Source organism: Narcine bancroftii, chromosome 3, assembly GCF_036971445.1.
Source record: "Narcine bancroftii isolate sNarBan1 chromosome 3, sNarBan1.hap1, whole genome shotgun sequence".
Taxonomy (NCBI): Eukaryota; Metazoa; Chordata; class Chondrichthyes; order Torpediniformes; family Narcinidae; genus Narcine; species Narcine bancroftii.
The window spans coordinates 306,864,620-306,887,866 of record NC_091471.1 but is presented as its reverse complement, the minus strand read 5'-3'; the positions used below and the strand labels follow the sequence as shown (position 1 = coordinate 306,887,866).

The 23,247-nt window shown below is 38.6% G+C and overlaps 1 protein-coding gene across 4 annotated transcripts in view; it reads right to left on the bottom strand.

Annotated features, from left to right (window-relative positions):
- hdgfl2 (HDGF like 2) overlaps positions 1-23,247 on the bottom strand; it is an 87,348-nt gene that overhangs the window by 58,612 nt on the left and 5,489 nt on the right. Inside the window, exon 1 of one of the 4 annotated variants that reach the window (XM_069928849.1) lies at positions 8,335-8,547. The exons of the other annotated variants lie outside the window; for them this stretch is intronic. Coding sequence (XP_069784950.1) covers positions 8,335-8,406 — 72 coding nt within the window. The 5' untranslated portion in view covers positions 8,407-8,547. Of the gene's footprint in view, positions 1-8,334; positions 8,548-23,247 lie in introns of those variants that run through there. 4 annotated transcript variants of the gene reach the window in all.

Here is a 23,247-nt window from a genome sequence, read left to right as displayed (position 1 = left end):
CCAACCGTGCATCTTGGCGCCTCACAGTTCGGCGGGCAGCAACCTCCTTTGAAGAAGACTGCAGAGCCCACCTCACTGACAAAAGACAAAGGAGGAAAAACCCAACACCCAACCCCAACCAACCAATTTTCCCTTGCAACCGCACCTGCCTGTCCTGCATCAGACTTGTCAGCCACAAACGAGCTTGCAGCTGACGTGGACATTTACCCCTCCATAAATCTTCTTCTGCGAAGCCAAGCCAAAGATTCCATTTGAATTAGATTATCAGTATCTCTCAATAAAATGCTTTGGTGCTGTTTATTTCTTGATTTAAAACATTCTCAATCATATTTTAGGAATTTGTTATTCTTCTTGCTTTTTACTTAGTTTTCACTTTTTTTTTTAAAATACAATTTCGTCTTCCACTAATAATGCTGTTATATTTATGAAATTCATCAACTACAGATTTACCCTTTATTTTTTTCCTATTTGTTAGGATGTAATGTAACAGCTCATTTTCTGCTCTACTCTTCTAAAAAATTTAGACTCCTACTCCTGTTATATGATCACAAAAAGCTGTAATATTTTAACTTTTAATCAATGTGTTATAGACATCCTCACACCACTGTCTTTATTTTCTTAGCCTTTCAAATTAAATTAGGAACTAAATTTTATTTAGTGGCATAGCCACTAAAGTATTAATAGAACACAAACAACAAGTTGTGCTTTTACAAAAACAAATCATCTCCAATATCAAATATTGTTACTAAAATAAAGAGAATGCATTATCATCAGCTCCATATTTAAATATAAACTGAGATATCAATAATAGAGATTGAAGAAGTGTGTCCAGACAAAATTTCTTGATTGGCAAGTCCTTGGCCCACTGCTATAGTTTGTTCTGGGAAATGACCAAGGCCGAGTGGAGCAAATATCAACTAGGAACATGGAGAAGACAGCAACCATAATATTTAAAATATTTATGGAAAAGTATATCGACTATTCCAAAAGGGAATAGCCAATAAAGACCTCAACAATGAAGACGGTGTCCGGTACTGCCCGGATGGCAGTCTCTTCAATCTGAGGCACCTACAAGCTCACACCAAGACACAAGAGCAACTTGTCCGTGAACTACTCTTTGCAGACGATGCCACTTAAGTTGCCCATTCAGAGCCAACTCTCCAGCGCATGACATCCTGTTTTGCGGAAACTGCCAAAATGTTTGGCCTGGAAGTCAGCCTGAAGAAAACTGAGGTCCTCCATCAGACAGCTCCCCACCATGACCACCAGCCCCTCCACATCTCCATTGGGCACACTGAACTCAAAACGGTCAACCAGTTTACCTACCTCAGCTGCACCATTTCATCAGATGCAAGGATCGACAAAGAGATAGACAACAGACTCGCCAAGCCAAATAGCGCCTTTGGAAACTACACAAAAGAGTCTGGAAAAACAACCACCTGAAGAAACACACAAAGATCAGCGTGTACAGAGCCGTTGTCATACCCACGCTCCCATTCAGCTCCGAATCATGGGTCCTCTACCGGCATCACCTACGGCTCCTAGAACACTTCCATCAGCGCTGTCTCCGCTCCATCCTCAACATTCATTAGAATGACTTCATCACCAACATCGAATTACTCGAGCTGGCAGAGTCCGCAAGCATCTAATCCATGCTGCTGAAGACCCAACTGCGCTGGGTGAGTCACGTCTCCAGAATGGAGGACCATTGCCTTCCCAAGATTGTGTTCTATGGTGAGCTCTCCACTGACCACCGAGACAGAGGTGCACCAAAGAAGAGGTACAAGGACTGCTTAAAGAAAGCTCTTGGTGCCTGCCACATTGATCACTGCCAGTGGGCTGATATCGCCTCCAACCATGCATCTTGGCGCCTCACAGTTCGGCGGGCAGCAACCTCCTTTGAAGAAGACCGCAGAGCCCACCTCACTGACAAAAGACAAAGGAGGAAAAACAACCCCAACCAACCAATTTTCCCTTGCAACCGCGCCTGCCTGTCCCATATCAGACTTGTCAGTCACCAACGAGCCTGCAGCAGACGTGGACATACCCATCCATAAATCTTTGTCCACGAAGCCAAGCCAAAGAAGACAAGGGGGGAAAAAAAAGGGTAGATTTGAATAAGATGGCAAAACAGGCCAGGCATGCCCCAGATAAACTGGAATTAATGATTGTGAGACAAAACAATAAATGAATAATGGAAAAAATTATTTTTATAACTAGCTGTGCCTTACATAATGTTCTACCTAAAAGATTTGAAAGCCAGGATAGATGAGACCTAGATTTTAAAACTAGAAAATTAATTTTCATTTTATGAAAAAGGATGTGAAGGCTATGGGGGGGGGGGCCAGAGGTTATTTGCCAGGATGCTGTCTGGATTGGAAAACAAGTTCTTATGAAGCAAGATTATCAGAGCTGGGACTTTTTTTCTTTAGAGCATAGAAGGATGAGAGGAGACTTAAGAGGTCTACAAGATTCTGAGAGGCATGGATAGGGTGGATAGCCAGAACTTTTTTTTTTTAAATAAATACACAGAGTTGTGGGTGCCTGGAATGCCTTGTCAGGGATCGTGGTGGAGGCTGAAACATTAAGGGCATTTAAGAGACTCTTAGTTACATGGAAGAAAAAGAGAGGGTTATGATGTAGGGAGGGTGTTTTTTAAAAAAGGAATATATAGGTTAGCACAACATCTAGGGCTGAAAGGCCTGTAATGTGCTGTAGTGTTCTATCTCTTAACAGAAAATTTTTAGGCACTTAATATACGCTTTAATCAAGCTGAGACCACTCAATATAACTAAATTAATCACACAAATATTGCAATGAGTGGAGATGGTCAATATTTCTTTTTTTTTTAAAATCAAAGAATTGATAATCCTCTCCACAATCTACCAATCATGACTGTAACTTCTAGGATATTCACTTTTGATGGTTTTCAGCCATCAAAAGAACACAACCAGCTAAACCTTTGCCTCAGCAACTTCTTCAACTAAAGAAAGTATGGAAATTACTTTCCATTAATTATCACCTCCTGCCCGTTTCCCCCCCCCCCCCCCCTCCCCACTGACCAATGTTGCTCAACCCACTGATGCTCCTCCAGCAGTTAATATTTTTTTGCTCGGCCAATCTTTCTTTGAAAATCAATGCAAACCTCTCCCGCAACGAATATCCATTTAAAACCCTAGAACACATGGATATCCCTGCTTTTAAGGAGGGCTGTCAAAGGCAAATACCATTGATGAAATTCATAATCATCTTCAGGGGCATGAACACAGCCATCAGAGGAAGAATGTTTGATGATCAAGTCTTCAAACTCAGCTCTAAGTTCTTGGTCCACCACATAGCCTTTCTACTATGGTTTTGAGATAAAGGCTCATGCAACAAGCATAATGCTACAAAGTAGGAAAACAAAAGTCTGCAGACACTGTAGTAAAAGTAAAAACACAATGCTGGAGAAACTCAGCAGGTCAAACAGTGGACGTTTTGCAGCAAAGATGCATTTTGTTTAGACACCTGTCATTTTTCATACCTTGACGAAGGGTTCAAGCCCTAAACTTTGGCTATGTATCTTTATCTTTGCTACTCTGTTTGACCTGCTGAGTTTCTCCAGCAATGGGTTTTTACAATGCTGCGAAAAAAAAAAACACTAACACTATTGGAACAAAATCCTCCAATCCATTGACACGATATACAAACCAATGTCAGTGCTCCTTCTCGGGTCTTTACCCCAACCATCAAAGCTTTAATTACACCCTATCAATGCCAATCAACAATCTACTTCACTTATAGAGTGGTCACTAGACTCCCAAAACAGGCACTTTCTTATGAGATTCATTACAAAAAAATAAATCAACATGTTCCCAAAGCCATCATGCCCACCAGCTCTGGTAAATCTCTAGCTCAAAATGAGCAAGCAACATTCAGATTAGCATTGAGAATCTCACTGATGTATTGAAAGCCCATCTTAAATGGAAAAGGGAATGCAGCATGTCCCATTAAATATCTTCTGCCTCACCTGTGACAAAATCTGAGGGTCCCATACGGTCTTTAGCAGCTAGTACTGAACCTAAAGTGCTGTGACTAGAAGCAAATAATCAAAAATTCTGAGGGAATGTTTAGCGACATACAATACAACTTTTTGTATACCTATATCAATAGCCGGTCTGGAGTAATACACTAAAAATAAAAATACTAAATGAGAAACCACCTTTAAACATATTCAGATATTATTTCCAGGTCTAGAGTGCAGTCCATAATGTATGGAACGAAGACACTTTTTCTTTATTTGCTCCTGTGCTCCACAGTTCTAAATTTGTAAACAAACAATTCACGTGATTAAAGTGCGCATTCCAGATTTTATTCAAAGATATTTGTATACATTTTGGTTTGACCATGTAGAAATTACAACGCTTTTTGTACAGAGTCCCCTCATTTCAGGGCTCCATGATATTTGGGATATAGCATTGGTATGTGTATTAATCGTGTCGAGAACTTTGTGGCATATTCCTTGCATGCAATGACTGCTTGAAGTCCATGATTCATAGACATCACCAAGTGCTGAGTATCTTCTCTGGTGATGCCCAGTCAGGCCTCTACTGCAGTCTTTGTCAGCTCCTGCTTGTTTCAGGGGCTTGTCCCCTTAAATTTTCTCTTCAGCATATGGAAGGCATGCTCAATTGGATTTTGATCAGGTGACTGACTTGGCCATTCAAGAATTTTACAGTTTTTAAGCTTTGGAAAAACTCTTGTTACTAGCAGTGTGTTTGGGATCATTCTCCTGCTGTAGGATGAAGTTCCGTCCAAAAGGTTTGTAGGCATTTCCTCGAACTTGAGTAGACAAGATATTACGAAACACCTCAGAATTGATTTTGCTATTGCCATCAGCAGTTATGTCATCAATAAAAGTAATTGCGCCAGTATCTGTGGCAGCCATGTGTGTCCAGGCTATAACACCTCCATCACCATGTTTCACAGACGAATTGGTACGCTTTGAATCTTGGGCAGTTCCTTTATGCCTCCACTCTTTGTTGCAGCCATCACTCTGATACAGGTTAATCTTGGTCTCATCTATCCACAAGACCTTGTTTTTTTCTTTTAAATACTCCTTGGCAAATTGTAATCTGGCCACACTGTTTCAGTGGCTAACTAGTGGTTTGCATCTTGCAGTGAAGCCCCTGTGTTTCTGTTCATGAAGTCTTCTGCAGACAGCAGTGACTGACACATCCACACCTGCCGGTCTGTCAAACAGGCATTTGGGTATTTTTCTTCATTATAAAGAATTCTTCCGTCATCAGCAGTGGAGATCTTCCTCATCTTACCAGTCCCTTTGTGATTATTCAGCTCACCAGTATGACCCATCTTCTTAATGATGTTGCAAACAGTTGATTTTAGTAATCCCAAGGTTTGGGTGATGTCCCCTATTGTTTTTTTTTGTTTTTCAGCCTCACAATGACTTATTTGGATCAACTCTGGTCCTCATATTGAAAAATGGCAACAAAAAGACTCAAAAGGTGATCAAAATCTTCAAAGCAAGCCAAGCTCTCTTCTACCTGCACCAATGAGGCAATTACACATACCCGAGTACTCACAAACACCTGAGAAGCCAAATGTCCCAAACATTATGGTGCCCTGAAATGAGGGGGCTATGCACAAGAACAAAGTGCTATAATTTCTAAATGGTCAAACCAAAATGGATACAAATAATCTTAAAAAATCTAGAATGCAAACTTTAATCACATGATTTGTTTGAATACAAATTTAAAACTGTGGAGCACAGGCACAAATAAAGGAAAAAAAATGTCTATGTCCAAAACATTTTTGAGCACTCTTTTATTCCAATATATGGAACACACAGGACAGAACAGAGCAGGAGTCCAACCTGCTCACGAAGCATTTATTTCACATGGAATGCCCAGAACCTATTGCAATGGTAATAAATACCAGTGTGAACCCAATCCTTCTGTTTAAAGAGAGATGATTAAAATATACCATCTCAAGTTTTGGAGTAGATACAGCTAGAAAGATAGGCTAATAACAAAGTAAAAACAAATTGGATCAAGATATTAATCAACAATGACATTCATTGACTTGGTGCTTTTAACGTATCAAAGTAATTAATGGAAGGGTCATCATACAAAATTTGACAGTGATCAACACAAAGATGTAATCTTGCTAAAATGTAACATTCAAGGCAGAGCCATTCAACAGAAATGGTGACATTTTTAGGGAAGCATTTTTTGAGCTTAGGGTTAAGGCAGCAAGAATGAATTAGCACAGGTGATGGAATAATAAAAGTTTGCAAGGTGCCAACTATTTTGATTGAAATGGAAACGCAAGTGGATATATTGAGGACACCCATGATTAAAACTTTACTTTTGGATTTTAGTTGGAAGCTAGAAATTGGAAACCCGATTCTTACAAATGTAAAACTCTTCAGCACTATTTTTTTTTTTAAATTCACAGTACAATAAGAGAATTCTAAAATTATATGCTGAAAAACTTGTGCAATTCAGTTGCTGTTTTTCCGTAGCCGTTAAAAACTTAACATTTCCACTTATTTTAAGGAAGTCCAGTCTAAGATATTTTGTTTCAATGATGGAATAGCACAGACACTTCAAGAAATTGTGGGAAAGCGTTCGAGAGGGCACAACCCATTGATACAAGTTTCCCAGGATTTCTGCTCACCGGTGGTACAGTGAGTGGTACCTTCAGAATAAATGTTAATGACCAATGAACTCCAAACTCAAACAATTCCATTTTAATTTCTGTATTTGAAAGACACCAAAATAATCTTTTGGATTGTATATTATAGTTTGCTGGAATGGATTTCTGTTTTAGTTTGCAGTTTATTCATTAATCTTCAAATTCTTTCACTCCTATCATGTCACCATGCCTCAACAAATGGAATTGGGCAGTCGCTCCATGAATCATTTAGAAGTCATGTATAATTTTGAAAACAAAAATTTCATAGTTGACATTTATTACTGTACAGAATTTGTTTGCTTAAATTTAAACAGGCTTTCAGGCTATCATTGATTAAAACAAACATCACAAAAAAAAACTTCAGAATTATCTCATTGTCACAGAATGTAGATTTATCCTCAGCCGTAAGACTGTAAATCTAGATGCACTCCGAAATATATTTTACTATCCTGCCTTCTAGTCAGGATCTTACAAAGTAAGTACGCATAATATGCATTGCATGTAATACAGATAATTACACGTTAATCGGGGATTATTTGTAAAGTGGTCAATGCCTTAAATGATCAAGTGGGTTATGCCATTTCCCTCTATTTGACAGCACGAAATTGAACTTTAATACAAGTGCATCTGAGACAAAAGAAGAGAAAAGCAGGATTTTTAAAGCCATTTTCTGACAAAGGTGAACTTTTTAAGAGCAATGAGGCTGCAAGGGCTGGAGGTTCAAGCTTCAAGTTCTACCCAATGTCCTAATTTAAGATTCCTACTATACTGAAATGGTTCTACAGTGATAGCAGGCATCATTCAAGAGGTTAAATATCACTTTCAGATTTCAAAGCATCGTTTGTAGAAATGTTCTTTAAAGAATGCCACGCAACAATGCATTCACATCTTATCCGAAGGACAACAAAGTGAATTTCCCCAGTACTGCAAGGAAGTGTCATTCCAAAACATCTGAAGTAGAGCTTGAGAAGGGTGCTTGGAGACTGTTGTTCATTAAAGTTACTAAATGATCTCCCATGACGTTTACAAATGATCTTTGTAGAATCCAGAGACAAATACCTTAAGAAATGCAACCAAAACACTTCCCACCCCCACCCCCCAGGAAATCATTAGACCCCAGTCGAGGTTGAAGGAAGCTCAGGTACATCAAACCCCCCTCGTCGCACAGCATGACGGGAAATGGAGTCCAACCGGGCCTGCGGCTGAGCCATCGCCTGGATGCTGGCCGCCCCGAAGAACTACAACTCCCAGAGCACACTGCACAGCTCGCCCAACGGAGACCAGTGCATCCAGAAAAATCCACACCGTGCACAACACATTACTATTCCCCCCCCCCGCCCCCCGAACGCTCCTCCAAAGCACAAAGAAAAAACTTTCAGCCAGGAATCTTATCTGAAGAGTAAACATCAATGTCAGCTTGAGAAAGAAAGTTCCTGCAAAGAAAATAAAAATGCTCCAGGCCTCCCCCTTCTTTCACAACAAAAGAACTGACCACGAGCAAGGAATTCAAGGCGGAAAAGAAGCGCTTGCATTGACCTCACCCAGGGATTGGAGGTTAAAAGTTTTGATTTTGCCTTTATTTTCCTCCCGCTGTCAGACGGTCCTCCCGCCAAGCGCCTCAGACAGCGCGGTACTCACCCGGGCCGGCCAGTGAGGGTAACCCTTCATTTTAGCGAAGACCAGGTCCCCCGCTTTGAAACTGTGAGGCATCTTCTGATCAATCTCGCCTCCTTTGAGCAACTGAACCGACCAAAATATATATTGGACCCAATCCGCGCCGGAGAGCAATTCTCAGCCCTTCCAATGCTGTCCAGCGCCTGGGGGAGGGGTAAACCCGAACCTGCTGCCAGAAGTCCCGCCTTTTAACGACTCCGATTGGATCCTGGTGTTCAACGTGCTTCAATCGCACGCTGCGATTGGGCGAGGCGGGTGCCAGTTGTGTGGTGTCATGCCAGGTTCGTGTGGTGCGTGGAAAGGGAGGGCGGCTTTGGGTGATGAACCATATTGGCATCACCCAAGATAATTTCTCGTCATTTTTCGCACTTTAAGTGAGCACTGGGATCATTCTGCAAAAAGGGGTGGAGTAAGAAGGTCGTCTGGTCATCTTGTGGGTGTCCAGGAATCCAATAATTGAAATAAGTTTTATTTGCCTGCTGCAGGAGGGGGTGCCCAGTTCTGCATCTGCAAATGTACAATTATGACCAACACCCGCATGCAAACACTGGGGCAGGGAAAAAATGCCATCTGAGTCTCGCCTCAGCAAACCTGACCACCTTTATTTTCAGGCGCCTGCCAACATTTCGCTCACACCTCGATGAAGGGCTCAAGGCCGAAACATCACTTATGTATCTTTAGCTTTGATTATAAAGGATGCTGAGTGAGTTTCTCCAGCATTGTGGGTTTTTTTTTATTTTATGACCACTCAACCTATGCTCACTTTACGTGCGGGCTTTAATCAAGACCCTTTAAACACCTAAACGGTAGAAATGCAAGCAGAAGTAGGCCATACAGCCCCTCAAGCCTATTGTTGATCCCCTGAATGAGCTTGGCTGCTGATGGTTTGGATGGGGCTGTGTACGACTGCGGGAATGCTGGAAGCAAATCCACAGACACTTGGTGACTCTGAGGGGACTCTCTTTGCTTTTCTTCAAGCAATTTCTGCCAATGGCAAATTTGCCTGCCTTATGGCAGACCAAAGCAAATTTTATGTGATTTTTTTATTAAATGATAATAAATTAAATCTTTGAGATCTACTTTCTCGCCTAATCCCCTTATTCCCTCCCCTTCTTGTCTTCTTTCCCTTAGCTCTCCACTTCCTTCACATAGCCAACCCTCCTCCCCCTGCTTGCTGCTGTATCCTCCCATCTCCACTATTACCTCCTACATTTGGAACTATTTCATTTTTCCAAGACCATTGAAGAACATCTGTCCTCATTCTTGACCAATAATTGATTGGCTAGAATAAAACACCAGGTTGTGTTGTTCTCAGCAAAGACAATTGTTAACTAAATATTCACAAGAGAATTGCAGAAATATTAAATATTAGTGTTTTGATAATGATGGTAAAGGCTTAGTTATCCAACATTTTATATATCAGCATTTCAAATGGAGTGGCTAGACCAGGACAGCGTTAAAACAGTTCCCAGGCCAGCACCAAGATAGCAGCCAGACCAATAACTAATAAATGGGTGGTTATCAGGGCAACATCGAGGGACAAAGATGGGACATCACCAATGGAAACAAATCTTGATTAACCAGCATATCTGATAAACTTGTCATGTCTGGCACATGCCAGAGAAGCAGGTTTTTAATAATTCTTCCTGCACCTCGAATTCTTCATTAGCACTTTCTCTTGTCTATGATCTTCCCAGTTTTTCTGTGCAAGAATTGAATTCATGAAACCCTTTGTTACTGTGATCTCCATTTGGTCATACACAATATCAAACTCCATCCTGATTTACCAACTCATTTACACCAATCTCATCATTCCTTTGTTTCCTTTTCGATTGAAATGTTCAAATTAGGATTATGTGCACAACATTTGGAGGACATTTTTTTTCTTTACAAATGCTGTGCTCTCGCTATTTGATATTCAAGACCCAGACTACATTCTTGACCGCCAAATATATAGGTGGAGGTCGACTAAACTGCTTCCTACCTCAAGTATTTTCTAGTTTTATTTGATGTCTCCAGCACTAGGTGACCTTATTTTTTCCCCCTCACTTTTTCCTCACACTCACTGCCAACTCTCTTTACAAATAAAATTCCATCCTAGGTGACATTTAATCACACCTTGTAGTGCGCGTCGAAAGAACCAAGACTTGTTGATCCAAACCAAGGCTTTTATTAACTAAAAAACTGGAGCATATCACAAGTAGGTCAACCAGTCCAGAATGACCTGGTCTGGCTAGGAGCAATCCTTTAATACCTACCAGTAGGCATGGCTACATTCTCAGCCAATCACAGTCATCCTACACTACCATCTGTACATATAAACCTATACACATTGGTGATGAATCTATCATCACACACCTTTTCCATCACAATCATATTCTTCCTATAATGCAATGTCTGGAACTACTCACTATACTCCATTTGTAGACTAATCAAAGTTAAAATTTATTCTCAGGATACATACATGACATCACATACAACCTAAGATTCTTTATTCAGTAATAAATAAAGTGCAAAGCGAGTCTGATTGAATCTGCTGCTTAGGAGTCTGATGGTGGACTCATTGACCCATAACCGTATGGCCAGGCACAATTCCAACGAAATGACGATCACACCATAAGTTGTCGGCAGAATCACAAACAGCATTGAGGAAGCATACAGGGAGGAGTCACGTGATGGAGTAGTGGCCGGTCAGGGAATTCCAGCCCTCTCCCGAAAAGTTTAAAAAAAACACACAAAGCACCAAGGTACAAGATTAAAATTTATAATAAAGTAAAAATAAAGGTGAGAAGAAAATGGCAGCGAAGAGAGAAAAGTCAAAAACAACGGGAAGAAAAGAAGAAGAAAGAATGTCGGAAGAAGAAGTAGGCCATACAGCCCCTCAAGCCTATTGTTGATCCCCTGCATGAGCTTGGCTGCTGATGGTTTGGATGTCCGAAGAGGCCCGCCGCGGAGAGAGAAACCCACTCCCGCAGGTCAGTGGAAGTCCCGGGCTCGGGACTACAAAAATGGCTCGTAGAGCCGAGTAAAAGTGCACAACCGCGCATGAAAAAAAACACACTGACGGGAGAGGGGAACAGCTGCGGAGTCGATCTCCACAGCTGAGAGAGACACCTGCAGCACAGCAGCAGGTGCAGAACACAGACAATAACGACAACAAGAAAGAAGAGGGTAAAAAGAAAACAAGGAAACAACAGATGGTCAACCCAGAGGAAGAAGAAGAAGAAGAACAGAAAGAAGTGGAAGAAGAAGAGAAAAGCAAGACAATGGATGTATCTTTTTTTAAAGAATATATGGAATCAGTGAAAGAATGGCAATTACAAGAATTTGATGAGATAAAAAGAAGAATTAAGAATGCAGAAGAAAAAATGAATAAAATGGAAATGGCCATATCAGAGTTAGGAAAAAGAGTGGAAAATATGGAAGAACGAGAAACAGTTGTAGAAATGGAAGTAGAAGACTTAAAAGAGAAATTAGAAGAATCTAATAAAAAAGTTAAAGAGACACAGGAGCTGTTAGCTCAGAAGATAGATATAATAGAAAACTATAATAGAAGAAATAATATAAAGATAGTGGGCCTTAAGGAAGATGAAGAAGGCAAGAATATGAGAGAATTTATAAAAGATTGGATCCCCAGGGTCTTGGGAAGACCAGAATTACAGGAAGAAATGGAAATAGAGAGGGCACATAGAACTTTAGCCCTGAAACCACAACCGCAGCAAAAACCAAGATCCATTTTAGTAAAATTCTGAAGATATACAACAAGAGAAAATATATTGGAGAAAGCAATGAAGAAAGTAAGAGAGGACAAAAAGCCACTGGAATATAAAGGTCAAAAAAATTTTTTCTATCCAGACATAAGTTTTGAACTCCTGAAGAAGAGGAAGGAGTTCAATACACCGAAAACAATCTCATGGAAAAAAGGATATAAATTTATGTTAAGGTACCCAGCGGTACTTAAAATAGTTATTCCAGGGCCACAAAACAGACTATTCTCGGATCCAGAGGAAGCAAGGAAATTTGCAGAACAACTACAAAACAAGCAGAGAGATGAAGACATGTAATAAGAGTAAAAATGACCACGAACTATATGTATGTGGGTAAAGGGGTGTATGTGTGTGTATATATATATAGTGTGTATACATGAATGTATCCGTATTTAGAGGAAAATATATAGAGTATAGACAAGAATTAATAAGGGAGGGAAAGGGAATAGAGGGAATAAGGAGGGAATTAAAAGAGTGACATTTGTTACATATGAAAATTTAAATCTTTTCTGGGGGGGGCTGGGAGGGGAGGAGTTACGGTCACTACTAAATCAGCTGACGTTTACGAGTAAATTCGCAAATCCAAATGGAGAGGGGAAATGTGGTTGTCCGACAAGGGATAAAGGGCAACTCAGGAGGGGGAGGGGAGAATGGGGTTAAAGAAGTTTTAAATAGGAGAATAAGGAAAATGTTTGATGTTTTAGAAATGTTGTCTTAACAAGAAACAAGAAAGCAGAAATGGATAAGAAGGAAAGGTGATGATGGAGAAACAGAAAGGGAAGATAAACAAAGTATGAAATGCCAACGCTGAACTATATGTCTTTAAATATCAATGGAATACTTAACCAAATTAAAAGGAAGAAACTGCTAAATTTACTGAAAAAAGGAAAAATTAATATAGCATTTGTGCAAGAAACACATTTAACTGAATTGGAGCACAAGAAATTAAAGAGAGATTGGGTAGGACATGTAACAGCAGCGTCGTATAATTCAAAAGCAAGAGGAGTAGCTATATTAATTAGTAAAAATGTGCCAATTAAAATAGAAGAGGAAATAATAGATCCAGCAGGGAGATATGTAATGATAAAATGTCAGATATATTCAGAGTTTTGGAATCTACTCAATGTATATTCACCTAACGAAGAAGATCAAAAGTTTATGCAAGATATTTTTTTGAAGATAGCAGATACGCAAGGGAACATATTAATAGGAGGGGATTTCAACCTGAATTTGGATTCAAATATGGATAAAACTGGGAAAAAAATTAACAGAAAGAACAAAGTAACCAAATTTATAATTAAATCGATGCAAGAAATGCAACTTTTGGATATATGGAGGAAACAACATCCAAATTAAAAGGAATATTCATATTACTCAGCTAGACATAAAACATACTCAAGAATAGACCTATTTTTGTTATCAGCTCGTATGCAAGATAGAGTAAGAAAAACAGAATATAAAGCTAGAATACTATCAGACCATTCACCCTTAATATTGACAATAAAGTTAGAGGACATCCCTCCAAGAATGTATAGATGGAGATGAAACTCCATGCTACTCAAAAGGCAGGATTTTAGAGAATTCATTGAAAGACAAATTAAAATGTATTTTGAAATAAATACGGAATCAGTGAAAGATAAGTTTATACTATGGGATGCAATGAAAGCGTTCATTAGAGGGCAAATAATAAGTTATGTAACCAAGATGAAGAAGGACTATAATCAGGAAACAGAGCAGTTGGAAAGGGAAATAGTAAATATAGAAAAAGAATTAGCAATGAAGGAAGATACAATTAAAAGAAGAGAATTGGCAGATAAAAAAATAAAATATGAAACACTACAAATATACAAGGTGGAGAAGAATATAATGAAGACAAAACAGAGATATTATGAACTGGGTGAAAAAACGCACAAAATCCTAGCATGGCAGCTTAAGACAGAAAAAGCTAAGAAAATGATATTGGCATCAAGGAAAAAAGACAAACAAATTACATATAATCCAAAAGAAATTAAGGAAAACTTTAGAGAATTCTATGAACAATTATACTGAACTGAAAACGAAGGGAAAGAAGGGAAAATAGATGAATTTTTAACTAAAATTGAACTACCAAAATTACAAATAGAGGAACAAAATAAATTAACAGAACCATTTGAAACAGTAGAAATACAAGAGATAATAAAAAAAATTACCAAATAATAAAACACCAGGAGAGGATGGATTCCCAATATAATTCTATAAAACATTTAAAGATTTATTAATTCCTCCCCTCCTGGAAGTAATCAACCAGATTGATAAAACACAAAGCTTATCAGATTCATGTAAAACAGCAATAATTACAGTAATACTAAAGCAAGGGAAAGATCCACTCGCACCAGCGTCGTATAGACCAATATCTTTACTTAACACAGTTTATAAGATAATAGCTAAACTATTAGCAAACAGATTAGCAGAGTATGTACCGAAAATGGTAAATCTAGACCAAACTGGATTTATTAAAAAAAGACGCACAACAGACAATATTTGTAAATTTATTAACTTAATTCATGCAGTAGAAGGGAGTAAAGCGCCAACAGTAGCAGTTGCTTTAGACGCAGAGAAAGCCTTTGACAGAGTAGAATGGAATTATTTATTCAAAGTATTGCAAAAATTCAGTTTACCAGAGAAGTATATTAATTGGATTAAAGCATTATATAAGGGGCCATTGGCAAAAATGACAGTAAAATGACAGCAATTTAACTTAAGCAGGTCAACACGGCAGGGATGCCCACTATCACCCTTATTGTTCGCGTTAGCTATAGAACCACTAGCAGAATTGATAAGAACAGAAAATAATATAAAAAGGATAAAAATAAAAGACAAGGAATATAAAATCAGTTTATTTGCAGATGATGTTATAGTATACTTAACAGAACCAGAACTATCAATAAAAGAATTATATAAGAAATTGAAGGAATATGGAGAAGTGTCAGGTTATAAGATTAACATAAATAAAAGTGAAGCAATGCCAATGAATAATGCGGATTTCTCAAAATTTAAGAAGGAATCACCATTCAGATGGCAAATGCAAGCAATAAGATACCTAGGTATACAAATAAATAAAAATCTCGGCCAACTATATAAACTCAATTATTATCCAATAATGAAAAAATTACAGGACGATTTAGAGCATTGGAAAGATTTATCATTAACACTAATAGGAAGGATAAACTGTATTAAAATGAACATTTTCCCAAGGATATTATACCTATTTCAGGCATTGCCAATACACTTGACAGAGAAATTCTTCAAGGAGTTAAAGAAAATAATAAGGAAATTTTTATGGAAAGGGGGGAAACCGAGGATAGCACTAGATAAATTAACAGAATGGTATAAACAAGGAGGCTTACAACTGCCAAACTTTAAAAATTATTATAGAGCCGCACAATTAAGATACCTATCAGATTTTTATCAAACAAAGGAAAAGCCAGATTGGACTAGATTAGAATTAGATAAAATAGGGGAAAAGATACCTGAACACATATTATATAAATGGGATGAAAAATTGGTACAACATAGAAGTTCTCCAGTATTACATCATCTATTCAATATTTGGAAAAAGATTCATGTAGAAAGGAATAAAACAAATGATCAATTACCAAAACTAATATTGACGCAAAATAAGTTACTCCCTTTTACAATAGATAACCTTTCCTTTAGAGAATGGGAGAAAAAAGGGATCAAAAGAATAGAAAATTGTTTTTCAGGAAATAGATTATTATCCTTTGAACAAATGAAAGATAAATACAATATAACTCAAGATACTACTTGAAGGACAAATTAGGAAGCAGTCTGAGTTTACCAGAGGGAAGTAACTTTGAATATGTGATTACAGATACAATGATAATCAAAAGATTTATAACAAATATGTATATTAAACTGCAAGAAAAGGAGAATGAGGAAACAAATGGTAAAACTAAACAAAAATGGGAACAAGATTTAAATATAAAGATAAAAAAGGAAACATGGGAGAAGTTATGTTCTGGAACGATGAGAAATACAATAAATACGAGGTTACGTATGATACAATATAACTGGATACACAGGCTATACATTACACCTCAAAAGTTAAATAAATGGGACCCAATACTATCTGATAGATGTTTTCCATGTAAAAAAGAAATGGGAACAACAATTCATGCAATCTGGACATGTGAGAAAGTAAAAAAATTTTGGGAAGATCTAAATCAAATATTAAATAAAATTACAGAAAACAATATACCAAAAAATCCAGAGATCTTCCTCCTAAGTAACATAAAAAACAAAGAATTTGGAATTGATTTGGATGGTACACAAAAAAGATTTGTTAAGATAGCTCTAGCCGTAGCAAAAAAATGTATTATGTCAACCTGGAAATTGGAAGATAATTTGAAAATACAACAATGGTATATAGAAATGAATAAATGTATCCCATTAGAAAAAATAACATATAGTTTAAGAAATAATATTGAAATATTTGAACAAATATGGGAGCCTTACATGAAACACAGTAGAGAAAACCTACCGGGGACATTCACTACCTAAATTAACGAAAGGAGAAGGAAATGAAAAGAATTGACTCAGTGGAATTTCTTGTTTATTTTTATTGAATGACAACATTGTTTGACTGGTTTAATGTATCCTAGATTTTGTACTTTAAATGGACGGGGGGGGGGTAGGGAGGGTGGGATGGGAGGAGGGAGGGGGGGAGGAGAAAATGGCACTGTATATATTTGAAAAGGAAAAAGTATGTATCATGGTCAATGTGGTTTATGGTGTGAAAAATAAAAAAAATTTTTAAAAAAAGAGGAAGCATACAGAAGGGAGATAGATCAGCTCATTGAGTCTTGCCAACAATCTTGCGGTCAACATTAGCAAAACCAAGGAGATGATCGTGGACTTCAGGGGGAAGTCAGGGGAACACGACCCAGTCTTCATTGAGGGTTCTGTAGTGGAGAGGGTCAAGAATTTCAAATCCCTGGGCATTAACATCTCTGAGGATCTGTCCAGGAGCCTTCATGTCGATGCAATCACGAAGGAGGCTCACCACTGGCTATATTCTGGGAGGTGCTTCTTTTTTGAGGAAATTCGGTATGTCACTGAAGGTTCTCGAAAACCTCTACAGGTATACCGTGGAGAGCATTCTGGCTGGCTGCATTACTGCCTGGTAGGGAGGTGCCAACTCTCATGTCAAGAAAAAATCTCCAGAGGGTTGTTAACTCAGACTATGACATTACAGGCACCAGCCTTTACTCCATCAAGGACATCACAGTGTCTTAATAAAGCCACCTCTATTCTCAAAGACCATCACCACCCAGGCCATGCCCTCTTCACTCTGCTATCATCAAGAAAAAGATACAGGAGCCTAAAGCTGAGCACTCAGCAGCACGGGACAGCTTCTTCCTTGCTCTTGTCAGATTCCTGAATAATCAATGAATCAAAGACACTGTTTTACTTTTCATGCACAATTTTGATTTTTTTTAAATTTATTGTTGTATAGTTTATATGAATGTTTGCACTCTGATGGTGCCGTAAAGCACCGAATTTCGTGACTTGTTCATGACAATAAATTCTGAATCTGAGGGGTAGCAATTGTTCCTTAACTTGGTGGTTCAAGTCTTGTGGCACCTCTCCCTCTTTCCTGGCAGCAGCAAGAATAGAGTGTGTGCTGGGTGATATGGTTCCTTGATAATTACCGCTGCTCTCTGACGCCAGTGTTCCAGATAGATTTTCTTAATGTTGGGGAGAGTTTTGCCTGTAATGTCCTGGGCTGTGTCCACTATATTTTGCAGGGCTTTCTGGTGCCCCCATAATACCAGGCCACCACGCAGCCAGTCAGCACACTTTGCACTACACATCTTTCAAAGTTTGTCAAGGTTTCTTATGTCATCCCAAATTCCTTCATGATGTTGAGGAGCTGACGTGCTTTGTTCATGGTGACATTAGTAAGGTGGGTGCACAAAAGGTGCTCTGAGAGAGTGACTTCCAGGAATTTAATTTTGCTCCTCTCTCCACCTATGATTCTCCCAATGATCACTGGATTGTATACCTCTGAATTTTACTTCTTAAAGTCTACAATCAGCTCCTTGGTTTTGGTGACATTGAGTGAGGTTATTATTAGTACATTCAGTCAAGTTTTCACAGTCCCTCCTGTGTACTGACTCATTGCTGATTTTTATACAGCCCACTGCTGTGGTATCATCAGCAAATTTGTAGATGGCACTGTTGTCCTTCCAAGTCACACAGTTATAGGTGTAAAGCAGGTAGAGCAGGGAACTAAGTAAACAGTCCTGTGGGGCTCCGGTGCTGATGGAGATAGTGGAGGAGATGTTCTTGCCAATTTGGACTGTTTGAGGAATGGAGATGAGGAAATCCAGGATCCATGTCGCCATTCATCATTGTGGATGTGAGTGATTTAGGCAGGTTACCACACTCTTCTTGGACACCGGTAAGACTGAGGCCTTTTATTTATCTATTTATCTATCTATTTATTTATTTATTTATTTTTTCACACCATAAACCACATTAACCATGATACATACTTTTTCCTTTTCAAATATATACAGTGCCATTTTCTCCCGCCCCCCCCCCCCCCCTCCCTCCTCCCATCCCACCCTCCCTAAGACTGAGGCCTTTTTGAATCAGGTGGGTACCAAGCCCTGTCAGAAGTGTTAAAGATATCCATGAAAACATTGCCTTTTTTACCGTCTAATATTTCAACCCCTGCCTCATGATGCCAGCATTCCACTATGCTACCAAGGATACCTCTATTCAACACACCCTGGGCCCCTTCCAGTCATGGTTTATTTTCTACCTTTATTAATCTCCAAAAAATCATATCAGACTCGATGGGGTTAAGTTATTCCAGTCAGTAGCTGACCAATGATCTTTGGTAACTTAATAAGAACTTCATCCCTATCAGAGACAGTCAATTTCATGACATCTTCAAATGTACTAATACACATGTGTCTCTAATATACTCATTATTATCTCTTACATTCATATCCTAATTGTTAAAGTACAGGATAAACACTATGGGTATCAACACTGATCCCTTTCAATTTCTGGCTTTAAGCAACCCTGTTTGTCATCTATTTTCAAACTAATTTTGGTTCAAACTTGCCAATTTTCCTTGAATTCAATGACAGCTAATATTCTTGAACAGCAAGACCATGTAGATTGAATTGAATTGGCCTAAGGGCGGAGTACCGAGATAAGGTCTTGCGAACTATACGGACAAGTCAGCCCATCTTGTTTAACATGTAGTGTAAAATAAAACAGAAATACAGAGTATAAATATTACAGAGAAAAGGTTTGGTTAAAGGCAACGTAATTTTATTAATGAGAGGTCAATCCAATTGTCTGATGGCAGCAGTCCTGGATTGGTGGTGCGTGTTTTCAAACTCACGTATTTTTTACCCAATGGAAGGAGGGAAAAGAAAGTGTAACTGGGGTGGGATGGATCTTTTAGTATGTTGGCTGCTTTCTGGAAACAGTGGGAATTTTGGACAGAGTTTGTGGAGGGAGGGTGATTTTATACGAACCCGTGCCTCCCAATTACACCCAATTGATCAACCTCTATATTTTGAAGGATGGAAGAAATCCATGAAGACATGGGGAAAATGTACAAACTCCTTACAGACAGAACCCAATTCTAACCCAGATCACTGATGCTGTAACAGGGTGGCACTGACCACAGGATACCCTAAAGGTTAAACTCCAGGTTGAGTCAGTGGTGAAGAAGGCAAATGTATTGTTGGCATTCATTTCTAGAGGAATAACATGTAAGAGTAGGGATGTAATGTTGAGACTCTGTAAAGCACTGGTGAGACCTCACTTGGAGTACTGTGTACAGTTTTGGGCACCTTATTTGAGAAAAGATGTACTGGCATTGGAGAGAGTTCAGAGAAGATTTACAAGAATAATACCAGGAATTAAAATGTTAGCATATGAGGAACATTTGACAGCTCTTGGAGTTCATAAGGATGAGGGGGGACCTCCTGGAGGCATTTTGAAACCTGAAAGGCCTGGACAGAGTAGATATGGCAAGAATGTTTCCCATGGTGGGAGAGTCAAGGAGAAGGGATACAACTTCAGGCTAAAAGGGCATCAATTTAAAACAGAGATGCAGAAACATTTAGAGGGTTGTGAGTCTGTGGAACTTGTTGAAACAAGCGGCTGTGGAAGCAAAGTGGTTGGGTATACTTAGGCCAGAAATTGACAGGCATTTGATTTGTCAGGACATCAAAGGTTACAGAGAGAGAGCCGGTGAGTGGGAGAATGGATCAGCTCATGATTAGAATAGCGGATCAGATGATGGGTCAATGGGCCGACTTCTGCTCCTATATCTTGTGATCTTTTGCGATATTCTGGTAGTATTTCTATTTTGTGGGATAGATTTGTTATACAGGTTCAGGGACAACTTCTGATCTTACCTGGTGGAGAGAAGGTAATCACAGGTGAGTTCAATTGCACCAATTAATATACAACAGTGAAAAAATATATTTTCTAATAAGTTTTGCACATTGTAACTGAAACTCTCGTCTAGAACTTTCACCGCTTAATGAAAATAATCCCATATCTCACTGAATCAGCGTTTTGAGATTTTTTTTTCATAATAAGAGCTGGATCCTCATTCAATCTGGTGATTACAAATTTAGCATTAACTGCAAGCTGTATTTTTAGTAACTCCGCATCATCATCCTTTTTTATTGCTGCCTTGTCATCCTTTCTGAAGCTGGACATCAGCAACCCTATTGTCAATGCTGGCGTCTCTCAGCAATTATCGATGAAAATACTCTATCTAATAATTTTCACTTTCAATTATTCTCTTTTGAGGCCCAATATTCCAAATACCGAGTCATACTGATTAATTTACCATGTCTGGTTTATTCATCTTGAAATTTGTTTCTTTTATTTAGTAACATACACCAAACCTGCCTCTGTCTTTTCCACAATTTGAATTTTAATTTTATATTCCTTTGTTTTCCAACTTCAGATCAGATTTCATAGTTTCATCAGAGAACATACAACCCTGAAATTCTTTTTCCTGTGGGCGCACAAGAATTGGCACTAATGGGTAGTGAAAAAAAATACACAGCATAAACATGTAAACAAAGAACTGTAACCAGATAATGAATATAAACCAACTGAACTGTGCAATAAAGAGAGAACAAAAAATAAAATCTATATATAATAGAGTGCACAAGATTCCTTAAATGAGTATCTGATTGAGTTTGTCATTGAGGAGTCTGAGGGTGGAGGGGTAGCAGCTGTTCCTGAACCTGGTGGTGTGAGTCTTGTGGCACCTCTACCTCTTTCCTGATGGCAGCAGCGAGAACAGAGCATGTGCTGGGTGGTGTGGATCATTGATGATTGCTACTGCTTTCTGACAGTAGATGTTCTCAATGGCAGGGAGGGTTTTGCCTGTGATGTCCTGGGCTGCGTCTACTTCCTTTTGCAGGGCTTTACGCTCAGGGGTATTGGTGTCCCCATACCAGACTGTGATGCAGCCAGTCAGCACACTTTCTACCACACCTCTGTAGAAATTTTCCAGGGTTTCTTTGATCCTCTAGTGACTTGGTCTCAGCTGCTATCATATGTCACTTGAACGGTTTGCAGAATGCATCTCTCCCCCAGTATTTTTTTTACATTTTATTTTATTTACACACAGTGGAAGCCGATTTCAGCTATTTAAACCCATGATGCCCGATTATATCCAAATAAGCTACAAGTACAATAATGTTTTACACACGAATCTAAACTTTATTTTTAAGCAATGGCAACTCCAACTTCACCAATCAGATCTCCCTCAAGAATTAGATACATCAGCCAGTGTAAATATATTTAGATTTAGCAATGTTGGTTTTTTACCTTGGACTTGGGGGGAGAAGCTGAAATGGGAAATCATCCTGTTTCACAATGCAAGCATTAATTTTGATATGCACACACATTTGGTTAAAATCTGGAGCAAAAATCTGCAATGAACACAATATATTATGGAGCATCTGAGAGAAGAAAGGAATTGGTGACATTTTGGGTCAAGAACCTGCATCATGACATAAGAAATAGGAGCAGGAGTAGGCCATCCAGCACATCGAGCCTGCTCCGCCATTCAGTGAGATCACGACTGATCTGATGATAGGTTCATCCCCAACTACTTGTCTTTTACCCATATCCCTTAATCCCCTACTATGTAGAAATCGATCCAACCTTGCCTTAGATATATTTACTGAGGTCGCCTCCACTGCTTCAATGGGAAGTGAATTCCACAGATTCACCACCCTCTGGGAAAAGCAATTCCTCCTCATCTTTATCCTAAATTCACTACCCTGAACCTTGAGGATATTTCCCCTAATTCTGGTCTCCCCTGCCAATGGAAATAACTTAACTACCTCAATCTTATCTATGCCTTTCATCATTTTGTATGTTTCTATACGATCCCCTCTCATTCTTCTAAATTCCAGTGAGTACAATCCCAGACAACTCAATCTGTCCTCATAGGCCAACCCCTTCATTTCTGGAATCAACTTGGTGAACCTCCTGTGCATTGCCTCCAAAGTCAGTACATCCTTCCTCAAGTAATGATCCATGAACTATTTTTACTTTTGGCTGTTCATTTTTAACTTGTTTTAATTTTAAATACTGTTAGAAAATATTATACATTTTAATTGCCAATTGATATTCACATGTAGTTTTTGATTTTCTCTGTGTCCTTTGTCATACTATTTGGCATAATTGAGAAGCATTGACAAACCTCTCCCATGAATAATTTCATTGATACATATGATGAACAGAAGAGGTCTAAGAATTCACCCTTTAAAGCCAGCTGGCCAATGCAGCCCATTTGAAGTACTCTTAGTAATAATGAAATTGGTAAGATTTTTAGTTTATATGTTACCATTTGGGCAAAGTTAACACAAATACTTCAGCAGTTGATTGAGGCTTCACACTTCATATTTTGGGTATATTTTCTGAATTATCTGGAACATTGTACCTCAAATTTACTTCAATTGAAAATTGTTACTTTTAAAAATTCAGATTACAGGAATAGGAAATTTATGGTATTGCATTATATATTTTTCCCTTCTTCATT